The sequence below is a fragment of the Strix uralensis genome, chromosome Z, assembly GCF_047716275.1.
Source record: "Strix uralensis isolate ZFMK-TIS-50842 chromosome Z, bStrUra1, whole genome shotgun sequence".
Taxonomy (NCBI): domain Eukaryota; kingdom Metazoa; phylum Chordata; class Aves; order Strigiformes; family Strigidae; genus Strix; species Strix uralensis.
In genome coordinates this window covers 82,303,981-82,328,020 of record NC_134012.1, presented here as the reverse complement: position 1 = coordinate 82,328,020, position 24,040 = coordinate 82,303,981, and the positions used below count along the sequence as shown (strand labels likewise).

The 24,040-nt window shown below is 43.7% G+C and overlaps 1 protein-coding gene across 1 annotated transcript in view; it reads right to left on the bottom strand.

Annotated features, from left to right (window-relative positions):
- Nucleotides 1–23,167, bottom strand: part of LOC141937907 (chondroitin sulfate proteoglycan 4-like) — a 47,550-nt gene extending 24,383 nt beyond the window's left edge. Inside the window, exons 1-5 of the mRNA XM_074856213.1 lie at nt 23,022–23,167; nt 8,604–8,767; nt 4,455–8,000; nt 1,545–2,015; nt 541–717 (exon numbers count right to left, since the gene is read on the bottom strand). Coding sequence (XP_074712314.1) covers nt 541–717; nt 1,545–2,015; nt 4,455–8,000; nt 8,604–8,767; nt 23,022–23,109 — 4,446 coding nt within the window. The 5' untranslated portion in view covers nt 23,110–23,167. The remainder of the gene's footprint in view (nt 1–540; nt 718–1,544; nt 2,016–4,454; nt 8,001–8,603; nt 8,768–23,021) is intronic.
- Between the last annotated feature and the right edge of the window lie 873 nt (nt 23,168–24,040).

Here is a 24,040-nt window from a genome sequence, read left to right as displayed (position 1 = left end):
ATGCTGCTCTCTTCTCTCATCCCGTCCCACTGGGGATCCAGAGAGGAGCAGGCAGCAGAATACTTAATGGCAAGAGGCATAGGGTCTGAAGGCTGTGCAAAGGTAACTGTGAGATGTTTGCACCTTCATCATGACTACCCTTGGTACTCTTCTGAGCTACACCGTTCATAAACAGCCCTGAAGATGCCCTAGCAAACAACACTAAAACACAACAATGATCCAGGTCCAAGCCATCACACCCCTCAAGCTCTATGTCACTCCAAGAGATTTCATGTATCTTTAAGATTAAAAGAAAGCTCAGTCAGCCTTCTAGATAAACAACAGCAGAAAATGTTCTTCATGATGACTAGAATCTCCCTAAATCCACATTACCCATGTACTGCCTCCTTTCATTAACACTAATTGATTTAAATCCCAGGACCACCGTTTATTATATTGACTATCCCACCAGATACAAACCTGACACTCTGTTAATGAAGGTGCATTAAACAGTATGAGGTTAGAAGTAACTTTAATATTTCAAAATGTTGACAAACATACCTGAAGAATTCTGTTAACTTTTATAACAGGAAATTCATCATTTACTGCAGTAACTGTTACAAAAACAGTTTGTGGCAAGCTTTGTTTCCACAGTTCCGTGTTATTTACTATCACAGTAAAATTGTCCATCAGTTCCTCGCTGTCATCGTGAACATAGTAGATTAATTCTTGCTCCACCTGAAAAATATAACAACCTGAAACATTAAAGAGGCTAAAAGAAAATGAATGCCACATTAAAAAAAAAAAAATATTCAAGTCTAGTCATGCCCCTCTGTATTGATTGCCTCAACTTTTTATGACTTCTAAGACCGACTTTATGCTCATATCTGATCTGTACCTCTATCTTTGTTCTGTCCACAGCAGCAAATTTTACACCTCATCTGTCCATTCCTCTAGCCAAAATATCTTAACTTGCCAGTCTTGGCACTCCCCCTTCCTTCTGAAGGGAAAATGGAAAATCCAATCCTGCTGTACTTACCACAATGTTTCCTGGAATCTATAAACTGAACATAGAATTAGTAGCTGGTGACTTAGGATACAGTTTCGCTTCTTAAGAGCTACAAGACTGAAAATTAGCTCATCTTGCATATACTGGCTCTCTGTGAGCAAAGCCAAGATCTAAAAAAATAATTTTTTTCCACTTTCTTCCTTGTTCAATCTACGCACCATTTCCCCTGGTCTTTTCAAAATGTACCCACAGTCTGTATGGCTCAGGTTTACAGAGTATCAACTCTGCATGAGTGCGAGCAGCCATCAGTCTACTGTGATTATAGCACACTAGTCTGTGTGACCAGTAGCACATAAGGAAGTGATGTGGTTCACTACAAGGGACCCTCCCTCCCCACCCCAAATAACCAGCTGGCAAGTGCAGAAAGATCTTTGTTATGAGGCCAGAATAAAGCTCAAATTCATGCATGTCACCACCTCCCACCAAATCGTCCCATAGCTTTTAGCAATACAAAGAATTAATCATCACTACAGCAAAGCAAATCTAAATGCATTACCTGTTTTCTGGTAAATGTGGTTAACTTTATTCCAGGAACATGAGAGTTTTCAACATACCCATGTTTTGGCTGCTCAATTAAAATAAATTCACAGCTGAGTCCTGCAAAGTGTCTACTAGAAATTTTTAGATAGTCTTCCACCAGTGCTTTGGAGCCCCCTTCAATTACTGTGAAGTTCTGTACTTCCAGTGGAATCATTCTGGGGATGATGTCTACAGAGATCTCTATTCCACTCACTGTTTGGACACCATTGGTCACATCCAGAGAAAAACGGTCATCTAGTTGGTCGGAAACTGTCTGCACATACTGAACTTTGCCCTCGTCAACATCTTGCTGTGTGAAGCTCAAAACTGGCCTTTGGTCAGCACCGAGATAACTCTCTTCTGAGGAAAACTTTCGAATGTATCCTTGTACTGGAAGCTGTCTTACTGTGAACACAATCTCAGATGGAGAACTGTTTTCATGAACAACCTTAAATTTAAAAACATACCCCAAAATTATTTGAACAGAAACAGGAGAAATTCTGTAATTTTCTTTTGAATTTTTCACTTTTAACCCTGGGATTGTCTACCTAATTACTTGTCATTCCTTAGTTGGGTTACACGGTTCCTAATACAATACAATACAATACAATACAATACAATACAATACAATACAATACAATACAATACAAGACTTCAAGTAGACATGTTAAATAAACATGGCATGGGAGTGTTTTGTAACCCCAAAAAAGTTTTGTAAATTTGAAAAGGAACACACCCTGCAATTAACTAATAAGAACTGCAGACCCCTGCCTGAACAAGGATTTCAGCAGCATAACAATGTAGTTACAGTCTCAGTAGTTACTGAAAGGCTACACACAAACGATGAGAAGGAAAATATTAACCAAAGGAAAGCAACTTCAGGTTTGTGAGTCAATGTTTTAAAAATTCTGGATGCAACCCTCAGACAGTGTTAATTGGGCTAGCTCCAAACTGAATGAAACAAAACCCTGTCCTCCTTGGCATTTCTCACCAACTCAACTAAGAATAGACACACACAAGTCTATGGGACCAGACGGGATACACCCGAGGGTGCTGAAGGAGCTGGCTGGGGTGCTCGCCAAGCCACCTTCCATCATTTACCAGCAGTCCTGGCTGACTGGGGAGGTCCCAACAGATTGGAAATTGGCCACTGTGACGCCCATCTATAAGAAGGGTCAGAAGGATGATCCAGGAAATTACAGGCCTGTCAGCTTGACTTCAGTGCCCGGGAAGCCGCTGGAGCAGCTCATCCTGAGTACCATCACACAACACATGTGGGACAACCAGATGATCAGGCCCAGTCAGCATGGGTTTATGAAAGGCAGGTCCTGCTTGACAAACCTGATCTCCTTCTACAACAGGGCGACCTGCTTATTGGATGAGGGAAAGGCTGTGGATGTTGTCTACCTTGACTTCAGTAAGGTTTTTGACACCGTTTCCCACAGCATTCTCCTGGCAAAACTGGCTGCTCGTGGCTTGGATGGGCACACACTTTGCTGGGTAAAAAACTGGCTGGATGGCCGGGCCCAAAGAGTTGTGGTGAACGGAGTTAAATCCAGTTGGCGGCCGGTCACGAGTGGTGTCCCCCAGGGCTCGGTTTTGGGGCCACTCCTGTTTAACATCTTTATTGATGATCTAGACGAGGGGATCGAGTGCACCCTCAGTAAGTTTGCAGATGACACCAAGTTGGGTGGGAGTGTTGATCTGCTCGAGGGTAGGGAGGCTCTACAGAGAGATCTGGACAGGCTGGAGCGATGGGCTAAGGTCAACTGTAGGAGTTTCAATAAGGCCAAATGCTGGGTGCTGCACTTGGGCCACAACAACCCCCAGCAGCGCTACAGGCTTGGGGAGGAGTGGCTGGAGAGCTGCCAGTCAGAGAGGGACCTGGGGGTGTTGATTGACAGCCGGCTGAACATGAGCCAGCAGTGTGCCCAGGTGGCCAAGAAGGCCAATGGTATCCTGGGTTGTGTCAGAAATAGCGTGGCCAGCAGGGACAGGGAAGGGATCTTACCCCTGTACTTGGCACTGGTGAGGCCGCACCTCGATTCTTGTGTTCAGTTTTGGGCCCCTCACTACAAAAAGGACATTGAATTACTCGAGCGTGTCCAGAGAAGGGCAACGAAGCTGGTGAAGGGTCTGGAGCACATGTCGTAAGAGGAGCGGCTGAGGGAACTGGGGGGGTTTAGTCTGGAGAAGAGGAGGCTGAGGGGAGACCTCATCGCCCTCTACAACTACCTGAAGGGAAGTTGCAGAGAGCTGGCAATGAGTCTCTTGAACCAAGTAACAAGTGATAGGACAAGAGGGAATGGCCTCAAATTGCACCAGGGATGGTTTAGACTGGATATTAGGAAGCATTTCTTTACAGAACGGGTTGTTAGGTGTTGGAATGGGCTGTCCAGGGAGGTGGTGGAGTCCCCATCCCTGGAGGTGTTTAAGGGTAGGGTCGACATAGTGCTTGGGGATCTGGTGTAGTTGGGATCTGTCAGGTTAACGGTTGGACTAGATGATCTTTAAGGTCCTTTCCAACCTAGGTGATTCTGTGATTCTGTGATTCTGTGAAGAATGATACATGAAGCACCAATAATTGTCACAACTCAAACAAATATACAGGTGTAGCATTTCCAAATCTTAACTTTCTGAAGCACCAATATGTAAAGGAGTCAAAGACTATGGCCAGCCTTTTTCTTGAACATAACCAGTTTTCCCTTCTAGAAATGGAAGCTTGCTAGTGTCGGTCTCTCCAAAATTAAGCGTCCAGAATGCAGTCATATTAGTGCAAACTAGAAGGAGTTAAAGAGAAGACAGACTAAAGACACTGCAATGGCTGAGAAAGCAGTGAAGAAAACTTGCTGCAAGGCTGGAGAAACAGACAACACGGTTAACTTACTTGCAGTTTTCCTTTACTGATTTTAACTGGTTTTCCTTCTTCAACCAAGAGATTGTTTTTGTTCACAATTCTTGGTGGCCACTGATGACTTTCCAAATATATGCGAACATGCACTCCAGCATCCAGATGGGCATCTCTAGCATGGACTGTAAAGTTAAATGTGTCAGTAAGGTTGTTGCTGTCATCATGCCTGTAGGTTACATACCCCTTTATCAGATCAAGTTGAGTAAAGGAATCCATTAATAGATTATTTACATATATTCTTCCATATTTTGGGAAGGAGAATATCTCATATGTAAGCTCATGATCATTTCTTATGTCTTGGTTTGTAATAGCACTTAGGTTAGCTGTTGTAACAGTTTCCTCTTTTCCCTTTTGAACCAACAAGCCTGTATTATTTGCCAACCTAACATACGGATCAGTGGCACTAACTTCTAGAAGTGAAGAGGTATAGTGCTTGCCATCTGTCACAAAGAGCACGAAACGCCCAAAATCTGCACCACGGTGTATAAACAGTACTTGCTTTTGCTCCAGATCCACTTGTTTGAACTGGTAGAGTCTGTGCGAAGTATCATTTGTTAGCACCAAGTCCCCATTGGAAATGCCACGTCTAGTATATAGCAATTGCCCATCATCAAAATCAGAATCAGGATCGTGATAGCAAAGATCTGCCAATGTTAATAATCGCTGCCCATTTCTCACTATGTTAAATATCTTATCAATTACACGTACTGGTTTTTCATCATTCTTCAGCTGGACAGAAATGTTGAATTTAATTTCTACTGACAAAGGTTCTACTTCTGGATCTTCACTGGAAGCTCTGACAAGAAATTCATCAAACACTGTCTCAGAATCATCATGCACATACATAAGGCGTTTATCAGTTATATCTGTGTTAGTGAAAGTGGTGAGATTATCATTACTCTCGAATGAGCCTGAAAAATTAATGAGTTTTAATTTCCCATGCTTCGGAAACTGTGTAACTTTATATTGGAAAGTTTTCTTATCCAGTGTTCGTACAAACAATTTCGTGCTTGTTATTAACTCTCCTTCACCTTCAGTAACAGTCAGGCCATTGTTAGTCAAAATAATGTTTCTGAAATCTGATTTGATGTAGACTTCAAAGTTGTACAAATTTGATTCCAGATACTTTGTAGAAATGAGGAATCTAAATGAATCACAGTTGTCTTCATGGTATCTGCTGATTAATTCATATGCCACTTTTTGATCAGTAATATCTTTCTGGCTAAAGACTGAGTCTTTTTTCAAAGGCTGGTCATTAAGCAGTATCTGTCCATTCTTTGGCAGGGAGAGCAATTTAAAATGAAGTTCATCTTCAGGTATTTCTAGATCCACAATCACAGCAAAGAGATTATCTGAATTCAAGTAATTCTTTTTTGATTTTTCAATTTCTAGAGGAGTATGTTTCAATAAACTGTACCTTAACCATTTCACTTTGACTGGAAACACGTGCTCTTCACTCATTCTGTTTCCTATGCTAACTTTGAATTTAAATTGGTCAGTAACGTTTTCCAGCTGAATTTCTTTATAAGTGCTACAGTATCTCACACGACTGCGCTGAACAGAGCGTTGAGAAAAAGAGCTGACTCGCTTCCATTCCCCCCTTGAATGCTGCCTTTGGACCTCCCCAAACTGGGGTGGCTCTGTGATCTCGTAGCGTATCTCCAGGTCCTGAAGGCTGGCATCTGTTTCAACTGCCAGATGCCTAGGTGTGATCAGAGCTGTAACACCTTGGAGTAGTTTTATTCCTGAGTTGTTGACAACTCTGTAATTCAAAGGAACTGCCATGACACGTAACACAACAGTGTTGCTCACCTTCTCACCATCACTTGCCCTCAGAACAATCCTTGAGTTTTTGACGCCTGTGTGGACAAAGAAAACAGTGCCTTCTCTTAAGTCTTCATTAGAAAATGTAGTAATAGCTTTTCCAGGATGCTTTGAATTTTCTAAAAATCCTGCATCTGCATTCAGATTTCCAAGCACTGAAAGACAGAGATCCACAGGATCCGTATCCCTGTCTAGAACTCTTATCAGATCACTAGTCAAACGTTTCTTTGAGCTCTCTAAGAGAAGAAGCAAGTTTCCCTTGGGAAGTGTGATCTCAGGCGCATCATTTACTGGGGTGATTGTAATGCTAAATACATGCTGCTCATTTCCTTGCAAATATGGAGCAACAATATTCTCACTGCTGGCAGAAATGGAGAAATTAAAATAATCATAAGTGCCCTCAGAGCCATCATGGACATAAAGAATCTTCCCTTGCCACACATCCTGCATAGTGAATGTATTTACTTCCTGCGCTGGTTCAACATCTAGTTTCAGGTCTCCATGAGAGGGTGGTTCCTTTATTTCAAAAAGAATTTGTGATTGATGAATTCCTAATTTCTGAAAGTCTAAGTTGACTTTAATATGTTTAGGTTCAAGTGAAGCTTGTCCACCCTCTAGTACAACCAAATTACTTAGAACTAAAAGGTGGCGTTTGTCTTCCTTGCCCAGAGAGACAGGGCTTTCAGGGGAAATGGCAAATGTTGGGGCTGCTTTCACAGTAGGGTTCTTTACAGCCATCTCTAAAGAAAGATTTGTATTAAAAGCACTTTCCGTTTCACATCCAGCTGAAACGTCCTTTGTTACAAGAACATTCTTCAGCGATTTCTTTTCTGAATTGGCTTTCAGGTCTCTTAAGCAACCTTTAAAGGATCCTCCTCTGGCATACTTCCCAGACACTGAGATAAGCTCTAACTTAATCACTTCTGATCGTGTGGTGTCGTCTACACCACCTACAAAGAGAGACCCCTTCAGAAGCGGCAGCTTACTGTGGGGAGGCAATGATTTTTTCACAATGTCTTCATCCAAAGTCAGCTGCAAATATCCTGCAGTAAATCTCAGTTCAACATAGTGCCAATGACTATCATTAACTGACCTACGAGAGGAAAGCTGGGTTCTACTTTTATGTTTTCCAACATAGGCTTTAATTAATCCATCTTCTATTTCCATTGCAATGAAATCTCCTGCTTGCCCAGGATGGTAAAGCAGCAAGCCACGTGCAGCTGAGGTTTGCAATGTATACTCCAAGATTCCCTCATCATCAACATTCCATGATGGGAAAGAAACATAGGATCTGGAACTGAAGAAACTAATGGGTTCATCTTCACCTGCGAAGAATTCATCACTGCATCCCACCAAAACTTCATGGACATTTTTAAAACCAGGAGAAGGTCTCAAAGGCATCAGAATGTCTAGCTGATTGAACAACACATCATCGATACATCCTCGAAAACCGGGTACTGCTTCAACAAGGTAGGGAACATCAAGTTTATTAGTACCACCTAAGTAGAATCCATAATCAATATTTAATTCATAAAGAATTCCAGGCATTTTTGCACTAGTTCTATCATGGTTATCAATTACCAATGTGACATTATCATGTTTATGATGTAGTTCAACGAGGTGCCAAGCTAAATCATTCAGCTGAGATCTTTGCTGAGAACGCAGTACTTGCTCCCCCACGCCAAAGTTAATTCTCAACTGCAAGAGAGAGAATTTTAACTATCACAATCCAAAGTGGTATTTTTCACAATCATGTATTAATATATAGTTAATGCATTAATTTTAATAAATTTTCATATTAAACACTTCATTTATAAAATATAATGGAAAAAATAAAATCCCATTAAAATTTTGTGTAGGTTTACTTGACATTACAAATATGACTTGAATAACTGCAGAACAGGGAATGGACCCCTCTGCAGTTCTGGTAGGACCAACAAGTCCTGAGAACCCAAGTGACAACGATCTTTCAAGAACTTACCTTGCAGAAAAACTATTATTTGGATCTAAACATTTTCTATGACACTAACATCCTCAGATCTGAAATTCTGTCTTTACTGAACTTCATGCTTTGAACACAATGATCTTAAGATCTAGAGATCTCAAAGGCTTTGAGAGGTCAATTTTAATAACTGCCATTGTAAGAAATAAATAGCATATTTTGAAATTGTCAATTATATTATGTGATTTTTCCATTTTTTTAAGCATAAACTTTTGGAATTGTTATAGATAACAGCTTAAAGAGAAGCACTGAACAATACAGGCTACACATATCTTTTCAGCTACAATTATAAATCATACCTGTAAATTTCCTGAGCATAGCTCCATTAAACAATAATCCTTCTTCCCAGCTGCAAGAAAAAGCAGCCCATGCGGCTTGCTTGTTCGAAACCGCAACTGTAAGGATGTCTGAGAGGATGCTTCTGTCACGTTCAACTCCACAAAGCTATTACCATAAAACGATACTGAAAGAAAGGAAAACAAACAGGAGATGTAGTCACAAACAAAAAAAATCTGTCTTACGTACAGCTAAATATATAAAAAAACCCTTACATTAACTCTCTATATACTCATTTATGTATGAATGAAAATGAATCTCATATATCAAATTCACCAGTCCAGGTACCTGGATAAGAGCCCAATGGCCTTATAGACACCAGTGAATACAGCCCAGTACTCTACCTCCAACAGTGATGACAGAGAATCGTAAGAATAGTGCAATCATACTTAATACTTTCCTTCGAATACTCTTCCAATTATTTTTTTTTTCAGGTGTTTTCCTGAGCTTGTCACAGTCTATTTTGTAACTGTCAAAGGATTTCTCTCTGAAGTACTTCTCTAGTTTCTCTTTAGAAACAACTTCATCTACAACATGTTCTTACATCTCCATTAGAGACATCCTCTGTCATCTCTGATGGGAAGACCCACAGGTCTCCTGCCATCTCCATGATTCTTTTGTATGTTCTTATCCATCTCTCTTCCAGGCTGAAGTGCCCTCTTGTTTCCTGTATGCAGCCTCCAACCATCCCTGCTGCCCTGTGGCCAGTCACTCAGTTCTGTACAGGCCTCCTTCACTCTATTCTCCTCTCTTCTGCCTTTAAGAACAGTAACACCAACAAACTTTCTCATTTGACTACTCAGTCCCTTTACCATACCCATTATAATTATACTGAACAGCCCAGATCCCAAGACCAAACCCTCAAAAACTCTGCTGGTAAATTCCCTCCTATGCAAAAAAATCAAATTTTTACCCTTCCTCCTACCATTTAATCCATTACTGCATTCCCATCCAATGGCTGGTCAAAAGCCTTTGATGTCAAACTTTACCAAAAGCCTTTTGGGAATCTAAATCTTAGCCACCTTTCCCGCCCCCATCAAGTAAACTCCAAGAGGTTTATAATGCAGAACTTATCTTTAAAGAAGTCTTACTGACTCTTCTCAAGTTGATCCTACTTACTTCTGCATCTTTTATCCTTTGTTACAGTATCTATAAATTTGAATGGTATGGATGTCAGGCTGGTCATTCTTGTTTTAAATACTGACATAAAATTTGGCACCCTCCAAGCTTCAGGTAGCCAGGGAGTTTAAAGCATGAGATCAGATGCTACACTTAGCAAGTAAGCAACTTCATCCCTGAATGTTTTTAGGTCAAGCCCTCTCATGCCCCCCCAAAAAAAGGAATTTCAGTTTGGTAATCTTCCCAATTAGCAGTAAACACAATTTTGTTCAGCTTCTCTACAGTAGCCATGCCCTTTCTGAGTGCTTCTTTTATACTAATAACTTAATCAACTGGCTGCACAGACCCTCTGCAGGGTTTTGGTTCTTTATGTATTTAAAAGGGATTCCACAAAAGCTTCGATTCCTTCAGCTAGCTGATACCTGACCTTTCTTTTTTTTCAAGCCTGTCTATTTTCACATTACATATGCCAAGATTTACGATGCTTTCAGCTGTGTTTGGACACAACTCTTTAAGAATGTTACCAGTTAAATATTTATTTTGCAGCTTTTAGCTTCATTCTGAGACAATTTTCTCATTTTAACACAGTTCTTTTTAAAATTAAGTTTAACTGCAGAGGACTTTTGAGGTTAATTCTTCCTGTCTCTACATTAGCTGTCCCTCTGCTGAATCTAATACACTCTGATGATGCTTATGAAGTGTGGCTTTAACTCAGACTCTGAACTGGATTCTACACATTACAGACTACCAAATCAAAGATCCTGTGAACCAGCTGTTTCATGAAACAATCATTAATAGTATCTAAAAATTTGCTGTAGTATACATAAAAATTCTAGGTGGCTTTCCCAAGAATAAGATTTCAGCAAACCCCACAGCCAAAACCTATGTAATAGTGTGTTGTATTAGGTACACAGAGAAACACAGGAAAGATTTTTAGATTATTGAAGCACACATATTCTTTGCAAAGGAAGAGTCACCACTGTGTATAGAAAAATTGGTTCCAAGTTGGACAATAAAGAAGTCTTCCCCACCAGTTTACTTCTAGCATAAAAGAAGCTTTCATCAAATAGCTCTAATATATCTTACGGGTCTTCCATAAAAGCTATGCAGTAAGGGAACCAATGCCATTTGTCGTACTTAGAAATGTTACTACTGTGGTGTTAATAAAGAAAGACCTAAACTAGACTTTAAACTAGATATGAGGGGGGAGGGGGAGATAACTGGGCCTGTTAGGAATAAGCTCAAGGGAAGCACTTCAAGGCTTGAAGGATGGTAGACTAGTGAGGGCTCTCCCTCTGTCATTTCATTTGAGAGAAGGGATAGATGTTTAGAAATCATGGAAGCACCTGAGAAGGGTCTGGTAGGAAATGGGGCCCACACACACAAAAAGGTGTTGGATTCATTAGCTCATCTCAAGTGCATCTATACCAATGCACGCAGTATGAGCAACAAACAGGGGGAGCTTGAAGCCATGATGCAGCACAAGAACTATGACATAGTAGCTATCACAGAAACGTGGTGGGATGCCTCACACAACTGGAGTGCCACTATCAATGGCTACAAGCTCTTCAGGAGGGATAGACAGGGAAGGAGAGGTGGTGCGTGGCCCTGTATGTTAGAGAATGCTATGAGAGCTCAGAAAACAAGTGTAGTGATGACGGGGTTGAGAGTGTTTGGATTAGGTTAAGGGCCAGTAAATCAGACCTTGCTGTGGGAGTCTGCTGTAGACCTCCCAAACAAAGCAGTGAGGTGGATGAAGCTTTCTATAAACAGTTGGGAGAAATCTCGCAGTCACTTGCTGTTGTTTTTGTGGGGGACTTTAACCTCCCGGGTATCTGCTGGGGTCACAGCACAGCAGAGAGGGAACAATCCAGGAGGTTCCTGGAATGTGTGGAGGATAACTTCCTCACGCAGCTGGTGAGTGAGCCAACAAGGGAAGGCGCCCTCCTGGACCTGCTTCTTGTGAACAGGGAAGAGCTTGTGGGGGAAGTAAAGGTTGGAGGGCATCTGGGGTGCAGTGATCATGAGATGATTGAGTTTTCAATCCTCGGAGAAACAAAGAGAGGGGTTAGTAAAACTGCCACCTTAAGACTTCCAGAGGGCAAACTTTGACCTGTTCAAAAGACTGATTAACAAAATCCCTTAGGAGACTGCCTTGAAGGATATGGGAGTCCAGGAAGGCTGGACATATTTCAAGAAGGGCAAAGTCTTAAAGGCAGAGGAGCAGGCTGTTCCCACGTGCTGAAAAACAAGCAGGCGGGGAAGGAGACCGGCCTGGCTAAACAGGGACCTTTGGCTGGATCTCAAGAACAAAAGGAGAATCTACAACCTTTGGAAGAGGAAGCAGGTCTCTCACGAAGACTATAAAGATGTAGTGAAGCTATGCAGGGAGAGCATTAGGAGAGCCAAAGCGCAGCTAGAGCTCAACCTGGCTACAGCTGTTAAGGATAATAAAAAATGTTTCTATAAATTCATTAATGGCAAAAGGAGGATTAGGGAAAATCTCCCCCCTTTATTGGATGCAGACGGAAACATGGTAACTAAAGATGAGGAAAAGGCTGAGGTGCTCAATGCCTACTCTGCCTCAGTCTTTAGCAGTGGAACTGGCTGTTCCCTGGACACCCAGCCTCATGAGCTGGGAGATGGCAAGGGGAAGCAGGTTGAGGTCAGCACAGTTGAAGAGGAAGGGATCAGAGACCTGCTACAGCACTTGGATGCACACAAGTCTGTGGGACCTGATGGGTTACACTCAAGGGTGCTGAAAGAGTTGGCAGATGTGCTCGCCAAGCCGCTTTCCATGATTTACCTGAAGTCATGGCTAACTGGGGAGGTCCCATTGGACTGGAGGGTGGCAAATGTGACACCAATCTACAGGAGAGGCAGAAAGGAGGATCCAGGAAACTATAGACCTGTCAGTCTGACCTCAGTGCCAGGGAAGGTCATGGAGCAGGTCATCTTGAGTGCCATTAAAAGTCTATAATGGACAACCATGGGATCAGGCCTAGTCAGCATGGGTTTATGAAAGGCAGGTCCTGCCTGACAAACCTGATCTCCTTCTATGACAAGATGGCCTAACTATTGGACGAGGGAAAAACTGTCGATATTATCTACCTGGATTTTCAAAAAGCATTCGACACAGTTCCCCATAGAATTCTCGTAAAAAACTGGCTGCTCATGGCCTGGATGAGCGAACGGTCTGCTGGGTCAAGCACTGGCTGGATGGACGGTCCCAGAGAGTGGTGGTCAATGGAGCTAAATCCAGCTGGCGGCCGGTCACAAGTGGTGTTTCTCAGGGCTTGGTGTTGGGACCATTTCTGTTCAACATCTTTATTGATGATCTTGATAAGGACATAGAGTGTATCATCAGTAAGTTCGCAGATGACACCAAGTTAAGTGGGAGTGTTGATATGCATGAAGATAGGGAGGCACTACAGAGAGACTTGGATAGCTTGGATAGGTGGGCCAACGTCAACGGGATGAGCTTCAACAAAGCCAAGTGTCAGGTCTTGCCCTTGGGCTACAACAATCCCATGCATCGCTACAGGCTTGGGGAGGTGTGGCTGGAGAGCTGTGTGGAAGAGAAGGATCTGGGGGTTCTAACTGACAAGCAGCTGAACATGAGCCAGCAGTGTGCCCAGGTGGCCAAGAAAGCCAACAGCATCCTGGCTTGTATTAGAAATAGTGTGACCAGCAGAAGTAGGGAGGTGATCATCCCCTTGTACTCTGCACTGGTGAGGCCACACCTTGAGTATTGTGTCCAGTTTTGGGCACCTTAATACGAGAGAGGTATCGAGGTGCTGGAGCGAGTGCAGAGGAGGACAACGAAGCTGGTGAAGGGCCTGGAGAACAGATCCTGTGAGGAGCTATTGAAGGAGCTGGGACCATTTAGTTTGAAGAAGAGAAGACTGAGGGGAGACCTCATCACTCTCTACAACTACGTGAAACGACATTGTAGAGAGGTTGGTGCTGGTCTCTTCTCACAGGTGATTACAGAATCGTCTAGGTTGGAAAAGACCTTGAAGATCATCCAGTCCAATCACTGACCTAACACTGACAGTTCTCAACTACACCATATCCGTAAGTGCTAAGTCAGCCTTACTCTTAAACACCTCCAGGGATGGGGACTCCACCACCTCCCTGGGCAGCCCATTCCAATGCTTAACAACCCATTCTGTAAAGAAATGCTTCCTAATATCCAGTCTAAACCTTCCCTGGCACAATTTGAGGCCATTCCCTCTTGCCCTATCGTTTGTTACTTCGTTAAAGAGACTCATCCCCAGCTCTCTGCAACCTCCTTTCAGGTAGTTGTAGAGGGCGATGAGGTCTCCCCTCAGTCTCCTCTTCTCCAGACTAAACAACCCCAGTTCCCTCAGCCGCTCCTCATACGACATGTGCTCCAGACCCTTCACCAGCTTCGTTGCCCTTCTCTGGACACGCTCGAGTAATTCAATGTCCTTTTTGTAGTGAGGGGCCCAAAACTGAACACAAGAATCGAGGTGCGGCCTCACCAGTGCCAAGTACAGGGGTAAGATCCCTTCCCTGTCCCTGCTGGCCACGCTATTTCTGACACAACCCAGGATACCATTGGCCTTCTTGGCCACCTGGGCACACTGCTGGCTCATGTTCAGCCGGCTGTCAATCAACACCCCCAGGTCCCTCTCTGACTGGCAGCTCTCCAGCCACTCCTCCCCAAGCCTGTAGCGCTGCTGGGGGTTGTTGTGGCCCAAGTGACAGAACAAGGGATAATGGCTTTAAACTGCAACAGGGGAGGTTTAGACTGGACATTAGGAAAAAATTTTTCACAGAAAGAGTGGTCAGACAGTGGAATAGGCTGCCCAGGGAGGTGGTGGAGTCACCATCCCTGGATGTGTTTAAGGGGTGTTTAGATGAGATGTTGGGGGATATGGTGTAGGGGAGAACTTTGTAGAGTAGGGCTGATGGTTGGACTCAATGATCCCAAGGGTCTTTTCCAACCTGAATGATTCTGTGATTCTGTGACCTCCCTTTTAAAGCAAGTATTGAAATAATAGAACTAGAGACAAACCCCCAATACAAGTGAGGACTAAATTTTACTAATAAGCCAGGAAACAGATTAAATGTTTATAATTTTTATATTATGGCAGTGGCCAGGACTGTCACTGTTCTACCACACAGATGGACTACAGCACATTGTCCTTACCCTGACCTCCATCTCAGCAAATGAGGCACAGAGATACTGTCTTCCTGAAGATCACAGGAAGCATAACCTAGCTGTCTGAAATAACCTCTCTTAATCAAAAGATTACTCTGTTTCCTTCAGTCATTGTAGTAACATCAGAACATCAATATAATGTTACGGTACAAGAAGGTTTCGCCTCGAGAAGACAGACCCTTCTCACCTTACTGAGACTCCAAGAAGCAGTTACATTTGTTTTGCGACCTTGCGTTTGTTTTGCGACCTAGTACCCCTACAAAACTGGCAAGTGAGAGATTTCATTATAATTTTATCAGTGAAGTTCCTCAGAAATTAACACATGAAATCCAAAGCTTTCACAGATGTTAATGTCCTGAAAGTTTCATTATGACCACTGTTAACAGAGCCCCCAAATTTCACTAGTGAATTTCTGAATCAAAACTAATGACTGCTGATGGAACTTGAAAATAAGTTTTAAAGACATTATATTTTCATTAGACTCAAGTATGTAGGGAAAACACATTAGATTTTTGGGGAAGCAATTGAGCAGAAAGATAAACTGATCCATGGATTATTAAGTGCAATTTAGAATAACTAGAAATGAAGTTGCAGAGTCAGTATTTTGCAGTGTGCCACTGGGAAACAGTTTGGTGTTTATACTATATATTAATTTCCTGGAAAAGAAAAAAGAAATATAAGTTTAAGCTTTTGCCTTCCATAAAACACTTCGGAGTCAGAATCCATCACTGAAGGTGGGGCAGGAAACTCAACATCATCCTAGGCACTGATCCAGCCCTAAATGAGATCTTGGGCCAAGACCACCTACAGCACCTTGGCATGATTTCTGCTTCAGTACCCACCAAACTAAGAAGCATGTTATTATAGTATAGGAATTAAGTTGCCCTAGAGCGGACACTTTTAGAATGATTTCTGGCTGAAAACGTGTTATGAGTGACCTCAAAATGAATCTGATGCCACAGCTTTTGAAAAGGGGACATTTTGTCGTGGACCATCTGATGTTAATCATACCATTATGAAAAGTAAGTGGAGTTCAACCAACAATACCAGCCTTGAAGCTCCCTTGCTACTGGAACAGGTGAATTCAGCATATCACATGGGGAACGAATTCCTTTGGAGTGCCTGGGCAGACAACCTATTCTATAACAGCCCTGTGCCTCAAAGGGAAAAGACAGGTGGAAGCAGATGAGAGTAAGAGTCAAATTTACATCAGCTGTAACATCCCTTCATGAATACGGACACTGATACACAAAGGCTCAAAAAAATAAAGGCATGATCACTGGGATGCCAATTTAAAGATTTGTTCAACCTAAATTACTAGGTAATTTGTGATCCCAATCTCTTTGCCCTTAGAGCCAACCCTCAACTGACTAGAAATACATTGGGGCTATAAAACCTTCCTAATATTTCCCTCTAACAGATAAGATTTATATGGGAAGTTTAAGTTTTGAGAATTTTGTTTCAAGTAATTTTACTGAAGATTCCTGACCAGCTCTGTCCACAACATCTTTGTCAGAAGTAACCACAACAATCCAAAACAGGCACAGCAAAAGCCTTCATAATCACAGAACAAAAGGTTCTTCACTTGTCATCTCATGATGGCATTAGGCTGGCATTTTATCCTTTTGTTCAGCTTTCATTCTTTAGTGTTAAAAACACCATCAAATACAACAGCTACACCTTGAATTATTTTTCTCTTGGTTTCTATACTCAAGGCACAAAGCAATAAAGGCCTTGTCTCTTCTCCATTGCCAAAACTAACAACCCCAGAAATATATCTACAAGAAACCAAATTCGGACTCACTACACAGTTATCATGAGCTATGCACATCCATCCAACAACAAGACTAAACAGCTGAGTGGATTTTTTTTCTTTTTTACCATTTCTTCTGTCAATATTTCTCATTTCAGACTAGATTACATATCTTCTCAGCAACGCACAGGGATCATAAGGAAGAACAATGATCTTGGAATCACAATTCCACACTCACTTCTTAATTGAAAGTAATTTAATGCAGACTTCATGTCTGCTCAACTCCTTTTGGTCTCCACTGCGGACGGGAAACAGCAAAGCTCCACATACCTCAACATTCTCCTTCTTTGGATCCCTCTTACATCTTCTTCCCAAAGAAAGTCATATGGAAAGGCTTTCTCTACTGTGCCTGAACCAGTGACCCAGAAAGACTTTTATACTCATGTAAGCCATCAAGCTTTCTATATTCATGCCAGATGAAAAAGAGGCACATTTTACCAGATCCTTTTCCTGCCCTTAATATCCACCCTTTTATATGCAAAAAATGAAATAAATAATTTGACCTTTAAGTAGAAAAGAAAAATTATGTAATTGCCATGTAAGCGAATATTTGGACAATGTTTTTGTCTTCAAAATGTTCAGGAGGTATTAGTGCCAGGGCCCTTACAGTGTAAGGAAAAACACCAAAAAGTATATTCAGATGTCCTGAATCCTTCTGTTGTAGACAAAAACATTTGTTGACTTTTAATACTCAATATATCGATCTTCTGTTTTCAACACTACAATAAATGTCATAATTAGGCCACAGAATTACTGCTGCTCAGACAAACTGTTCCCATGGAGCCTGCTAATCTGCTGTGAAAACAACTATACATAACTCGTTTTACCAGGCAGAGGGAAAGTCATGCAATCTATTACACTAGTCGTTAAAGATAAAATCATAAAAGTAAAGGATTAAGTCTAACACAGCCCATGTATTTTCAGTCAGGATCCTCTACAAAATCCAGAAGTTTTGTTGGCTTTTTTACTGTCCACTTCAAAGACAAGAGTCACTTCTGTGCCACAGTAACTTCTCAGCTGAGACCACTGTTCTTGCAGTGGCCTCACTAATAATCTGTGCAGTGAGCTCTACAGGCTGGCTGTATAAAAAGGAATTAAAAAGAAAGCAAAGGGGGTGGGTGGTTGGGGGTGGAAATCACATTTACTGGTTTTGGACCTGTTATCATCTACTGTTGTCCTGTGGTGCACTGGTATCTAGGAGCTCCAAACACAGAGAAGGTCCTTATGGGTTAGATGTTTGATGCACATCCCTCCTAAGATACTCCAACTGTACAATGTTCCTTCAAGAAAATATGTGAAGAAAATGCAAAGTCAAAATAAAGGTTAATTCATCCCTCCTAACAGCACACTCAGACAAAGTGCAACAAGTGCACAGAATATCAGTTGTGACTGGTGAGGTAATGGCTTCATCACCTCTAGTATACCTAGAGGCAACACCTGTTTTAGTTATTTGAATGAATAAGCTTCTCATTGTCCAGCTGAGATTTGCACCTTGAAGATCTGTCCCCTGCAGCTCATCCACAAAAGGATAACAGAAACAGAAATCAACTGGCACAGGAAACTCAGATAAAGATTAATCTTCCAGACAATAGTGGTTTTCTGTGTCTGTTGACAAATTTGGATGGTTTTGAGTCTCTACTATTTTGGATGTTCAAGTAGAAGCTCTGGCTAAGAGTGCAGCCCATTTTTCCCTGTGGTTGGTAAAAAAGGTGTGACCCTTCCTTTTGCAGAGCAGACCTTTTCACACTAATGTTAGACTACTAAGCACATTCTGTGAGAGATCACAGGGCTGTAGAGAAATCAAAGTGCTATAACTTTGGCCCCCCTCTCCACCTTTGTTCCTCCATTCTCAAAACAGAGCAGTTGTTTTCCATACCGATGCATTTCTTTTGTACTACCAAGTCTTTTAGGGTGCTCCAGTGAGAGGTGGAGGGGTTGTGCAATCTAGAGACAAAGGCAGGTTTCCCCATAGTAAAAATACTTTCAGGCTATGTAAAAGTACAGCTTGAAGCCTCATTAAGTGTCCTCATGCATTAAATGCTAGGCAAACAATGAGAGACGCCTCGAGTCCCAAAAAACTTCTGCTCTAAGATAAAATACGCAGGTCCTGACTTTGTTCCTCTAAGCCACAGGGAAAAGAGCACGCAATCTCTAACATAAATATAATAGGAAGACTCTCCCTTTGGATGGGACATGAGTGATGGAAGCAAGTGTTCAGAGCCTATTAATACCAAATATAAATAAGCTGTTGTGATATTAATAACTTTTAAAAGCCTTGTTTACTCTGATTGTAGAGCACAAGTGGAGACAGATGACAAAGGGAGGGAACACTAGTGAAAGAGTACCAAATTCCAGGTACCCAATGTAATAAGCTTTTAACAGCCCTCTGCCAGAAAAAAAGGCAGAATGAGAGATTAAAGAATAAATTCGCAATTATTGCATGGGCTTACATTCTGCACTATAAACATGCTTAGAGTTGTCCCACAGAACCAAACAACTTCTCCAGCTCCTTCCAGCTAATAGATCTTTGCACCCAGGTCCAAGACTTCAATCACTGCATCACCAGAAGAGCTGTCAGTCCTCTCCAAAGTGAATTCCCTAGCATACAAATGCTGACTCTACTCCTGATTTTTAGCATTAGCATGTTTCAGTTTTGTGCCGAGGAACCATTTATCAGAACAACTGAGCCAAAGTGATTCTTTCACATGCTGCAAGTATCTGTTCTGAAATCTTGTGATGTGTACATTTATTTCCCTATCTAGTTGTATTTCCTTCTTTCACCTGGAATCTGCCAGTAATATGTTTGAAACCACTGTGACTATATGAGAATCCTAACTTCAGGGTATATAAAAATATTTTGGAGCAATAGATACCAGGTTCTAGCTCTCACTCTTACTCTAAAAGTGATTTATACTAAAGCTTCTGATAAAAACTTCAAGTGGTATGAAAAGGATGCTATGAAGATAGGATAAAAGGAATTCGTTATATGAAGCTGTCGTAACTGAAAAACAATTATATCAGGCAAAGCATCTTACATGACTAACATGTTGTTGGAACTTTGGAAAGGTCTGTATATATTTTATAGCACATCAGTGATAAAAATCACTGTTTTTTAACATATAACACCAGTAGTAACAGAAATTGCCATACTGTTTCATGTTGTCAGGAGCTGCATATTCTACAAAGATGATCAGTTATGGTAATTCAAAGCTCAAGTAAACTAGCAGTTAGAAAAATAAAATTTGACAGCAATTACTTTCTCAAACTAATTTCATATTTGCCTTTTTGCTTCTGAACAGTAGTATAGAATCAGGCTGGTAGCTGAAAACCTGACCTTATGCTAGAAAATCTTGTTTGCATGACTGCCCATTAAAACTAGATTGAATGGGCTTTAAAGTAATAACTAGAACTTCATGAGCATGATGAAGTGAAGACTGCCTTTACACAGGTGTAACCTGATGCTGATGATAGTCCTGTCTTTTATAATGAATCTCAATGCCTCTCACTTCTGCAGGGGGAGGAAAAAGTGACAGTCTGATTCAGCAGCAATTACTAATAAGCACCTGGGGAAAAAAACCTTCAAAAAATATATCCTCATAAATAAAAATGCACTCATGGCTTCTTTATTTTCTCTTACAGCTAGATGGAACGATATTTTCAATGTTCCTTTTTTAATTCAGTACTTGCTGCATCAGAGATATGATCAAATTCAACTGGTGAGACTGAAAAGCACTACCAGTACCACAGAATACCTTAGGTAACATGGTTTGCTTACAAACCTTACACTCTCCAAAACATAGTGCTGATACTTCACAAAACAGGAATTTGGTTAACGAAGCTTTGCTACAGGACAAAGAGCAGCAGAATAATGCAGCAGAATAACAGAAAGAAAACAAAGAACCAAAATAGGACACTTCATAAGGAAAAAATACTACTTCCATCTTTGTCGTCTTATCTAAGCTGGTAGCAGATGACAACCACAGCACATAAGGGGCACAGGAAAAATGGAAGTGGAAAAGGGAGCCACCAGATTCACTGGGAATGCCCTTTCACACGTTTTCAGTGTAGGATTTACAGTGAGATTCTGTGGGTAAATCAAACACTATGCGAGTCTGCAAGCCTCTTATACTCACCTAAAATGTACACAGTGAGGAATACCCTTGTGTTGCATCTGCAAGGGCTTTACACACCAGAAGAGATGATGTCTAAAGGTCACTTCCAACCCAAAATTCTATGATTCTATGATTTCCAGATAAAAGATAGTCCTGTAAGGCACTGAATGTCAAATGAACAGAGCTGACATTAATTTCTGGTTCTATCATAAAAACACACTGAAGAGTTGGGAAAACCACTTAACACCTAATTTCAGTTCACTGCCTATAAGAAGCTGCTAGTGGGTTTTTTTTTTTTCTTCCAGCCTTCAACTGGTCTTCCATTTCACTCTAAGATTTTTGGGAGCACAAACTCTCTATCTCTGGGTATGGCTATAGCTATAGCAGCAGCTGGAGAAAGAAAGCAGAGCTGGAAAGAAAGCTCACCTGGTAGTGATGCCAGTCCACATGGGCTGGCAGAGGTCAGCTTAAAGGCAGCTCAGCCGGAGCATCCTGCACGTGCTGTACCTAGGTTAGCACAAGCAGCAGCAGGCTGCATTGCTGGTGCTCCTACCTCGCAGTCTGGAAATGTATCCTCTAGCTCTGGCTTTGCCTTGCAATGCCCACAGTACTGGGTACGGACGATGCTACTGCAACAGCGAGGCATGAAGTGGTTTGTCAGCTTCAGGTTTTCAAAGCAGTACTGGTTGGCCTAATATTACTGCCAGCAATGACAAACCCTTCTTCATGACATTTAAGATAACACTGCTATTACTAGAGAAATTTCAGTGGCAATCAGATCTCCCTGATATCTTTAGTAACTGAGACATCTCTATGAGCACTAAAAAAATCCCCTCTACCCTGCACTCAGGCTTTTTGTTCACAAAACTAGTGAGAACATTATTTAGAGTTCCACATACTGAAATTCTTTTGTGGAAAGACAAGAGAGGCTTATTTCATCTGTAACGTCTGAAACTAATCCTGTAAGAAGAACTACCAACTCAGTCTTCATTAATCTCTGAAGAATTGAAAACCACTTTTTAAAGTTACAATTAAATATTAGGAGTTCGTTTCTAGTCTTCTGATCTAGTAAAAACAGCCACTCTACAATCACAGAAACCAACAAGATGCTTGACATTTCTAAAGAAAGGGAGTTTCAGCAACTGGTTCGTGTCACACGGGATTGCAGAGTACGAAAAAGCACATTTCTGCCACTGCCTGCTGGTCCATTATTTTAAAAAGGTATTTAAATAATAAACTTGAAGACTGACCACATGAAGAAGAAATTTCCAGTTGAAGTTTTTGGCTATCCCAATGGTTTTGGTGACTGCCCAAGACCTGCACCTTAACGTGCATCACCACCAGTGAGAGCTGCAGGCCCTTGGCATGTTTGAAAAGCCAGACATAAGACAGCTGAATTTGGATGCCAAAATATAGATACCCACAGCTGCTGGGTGATAATTACTGTCAGGACTGCTAGTTCACATGCAGGCCAAAGCCAGGGAAAGAATCACGGGGAGTATTCTCACATGTACCTTAGCACCTTCCCCATCATATACTACAATTGTAAAAAAGGGGGGAGTTCATGCATTATGCTTGGGATTTGTTTGTTTTTATTAGAAAATCTAGCTCTGTCAAGAGCCAGCACCTCAGCAGTAGAAAGCTAACAGGCATCAATACAGGCTCAAACCCGAGCTGACAGGCTTGGCTTTCACTTTAAAGGAGGAAGGGGACACCTACGCCTTCGCCAAAATGTCCGCTGTCCCAACCACCGGGGGAGGCCGCTTTCAGCAAAGCCAGTCGCGAGCGGCAAAGCACCAGCAGCCCAGCAGCCTCCCGCCCGACGCCGAAGGGTTGCGGCTGCTGCCGGCCCGGGAACTTCGCCCCCGGCGCTCCGCGCCACGCCGGGGCTGCGGGGCACCCTCTGGCGGGCCGCTCCCTTTCGCGGGGCCACCGGCGCCCGCTCCAGCGCTCAGGCGATCCCCACCGGAGCCCGGCAGCGGGAGGCCCGGCCCGGCCCGGGGCACCCCTCCCCACCCTGCCGGCGGGTGCCGGTCAGGCAGCGCCGGGCCGCCCCTTCCCCCGCCCGTCGCAGGTGCCTTCCGGCGGCCCGGCCCGGGGGCCAGCGCCGCCTCCCGCCATGGCGGCGGCCCGCGGGCAGCCCTACCTGCGAGAGCCGGCCGGCCGGCGGCCAGCAGTAGCGCCTGCAGCAGTACCAGGGCGGCGGGCACGCCGGCCCCCCGCTCGCCCGCCATGCCGCTGCCGCGGCGGGCCCGCAGCCGCGGCCCGACCGAGCACCACCACCGCCGGCGGCGGCGGGGCCGGGGCGGGGCGCGGCTGGGGAGCGGCGGGACGATGTCGCCGCCCCGGCCCCGCTGGCGGCTCCCGCGGCGGCCCGGGCCCGTCGCCCCCCGCCCGCTGCCCCGGGACGGCCTCCTGCCTCCCTCCTCACGGCGCAGCTACTCCCGCGTCCCGCCCCCCCCGCTCCAGAAACGGCGGCCTGCGACGGGAGAGGCGGCAGCGCGCCTCCCCGCACCCCGGGCCGCTCCGCTGGGGCAGCGGCAGCCGCCCGACCAGCCCCGGCGGCTGCGCGGCCCGTGGCGGGTCCCCCCGGCGCCGCTCAGGGGGGCGCAGGGCGCCAGCCTCGTACACGGCGGTTACGTCGGCTGCCAGCTCGCCCGTGCGGCCCGGCCAGGCCGCTCGGGGTCTTGTCAGCCGCGTCTTAACAACCTCGGAGGACGGGGGCTGCAGCGCGCCCCTGGGCCGCCAGCCCCCGGGGAGGGGGGGGGGCACGGCTGGCGTTCCGACCCTGCGTCAGGCGGGAACCGGGCCGGTGTCGCCGCCGCCCGGGCCCGGCCACTCGGCGGGGGGAGGCAGCGCCGAGGGGTCCCCAGCGCCTGCCTTCCCCTGCCGGCCTGGAGCAGGCCCGGCCCGCACGGCATTTGCGCGTACCGTGCACGAACAGATGAGCCGTACCTCTTCGTGGAACAAACGTGTCACAGGGAGACAAAGCGTTTGGAGCGTAAAGTGAGAGGATTATAACCACTACGGAACGTAAATGAGGCAAATTTCTGCATTTGGCACCTCATCTTTGGTGCCCAGTGCTCGGAAGCACAAGGTTTCTGTTAGAAAATGTTCTAAAGAGCACACTTCAACCACTCATGTGCAAGCCACTTATCGTACTTA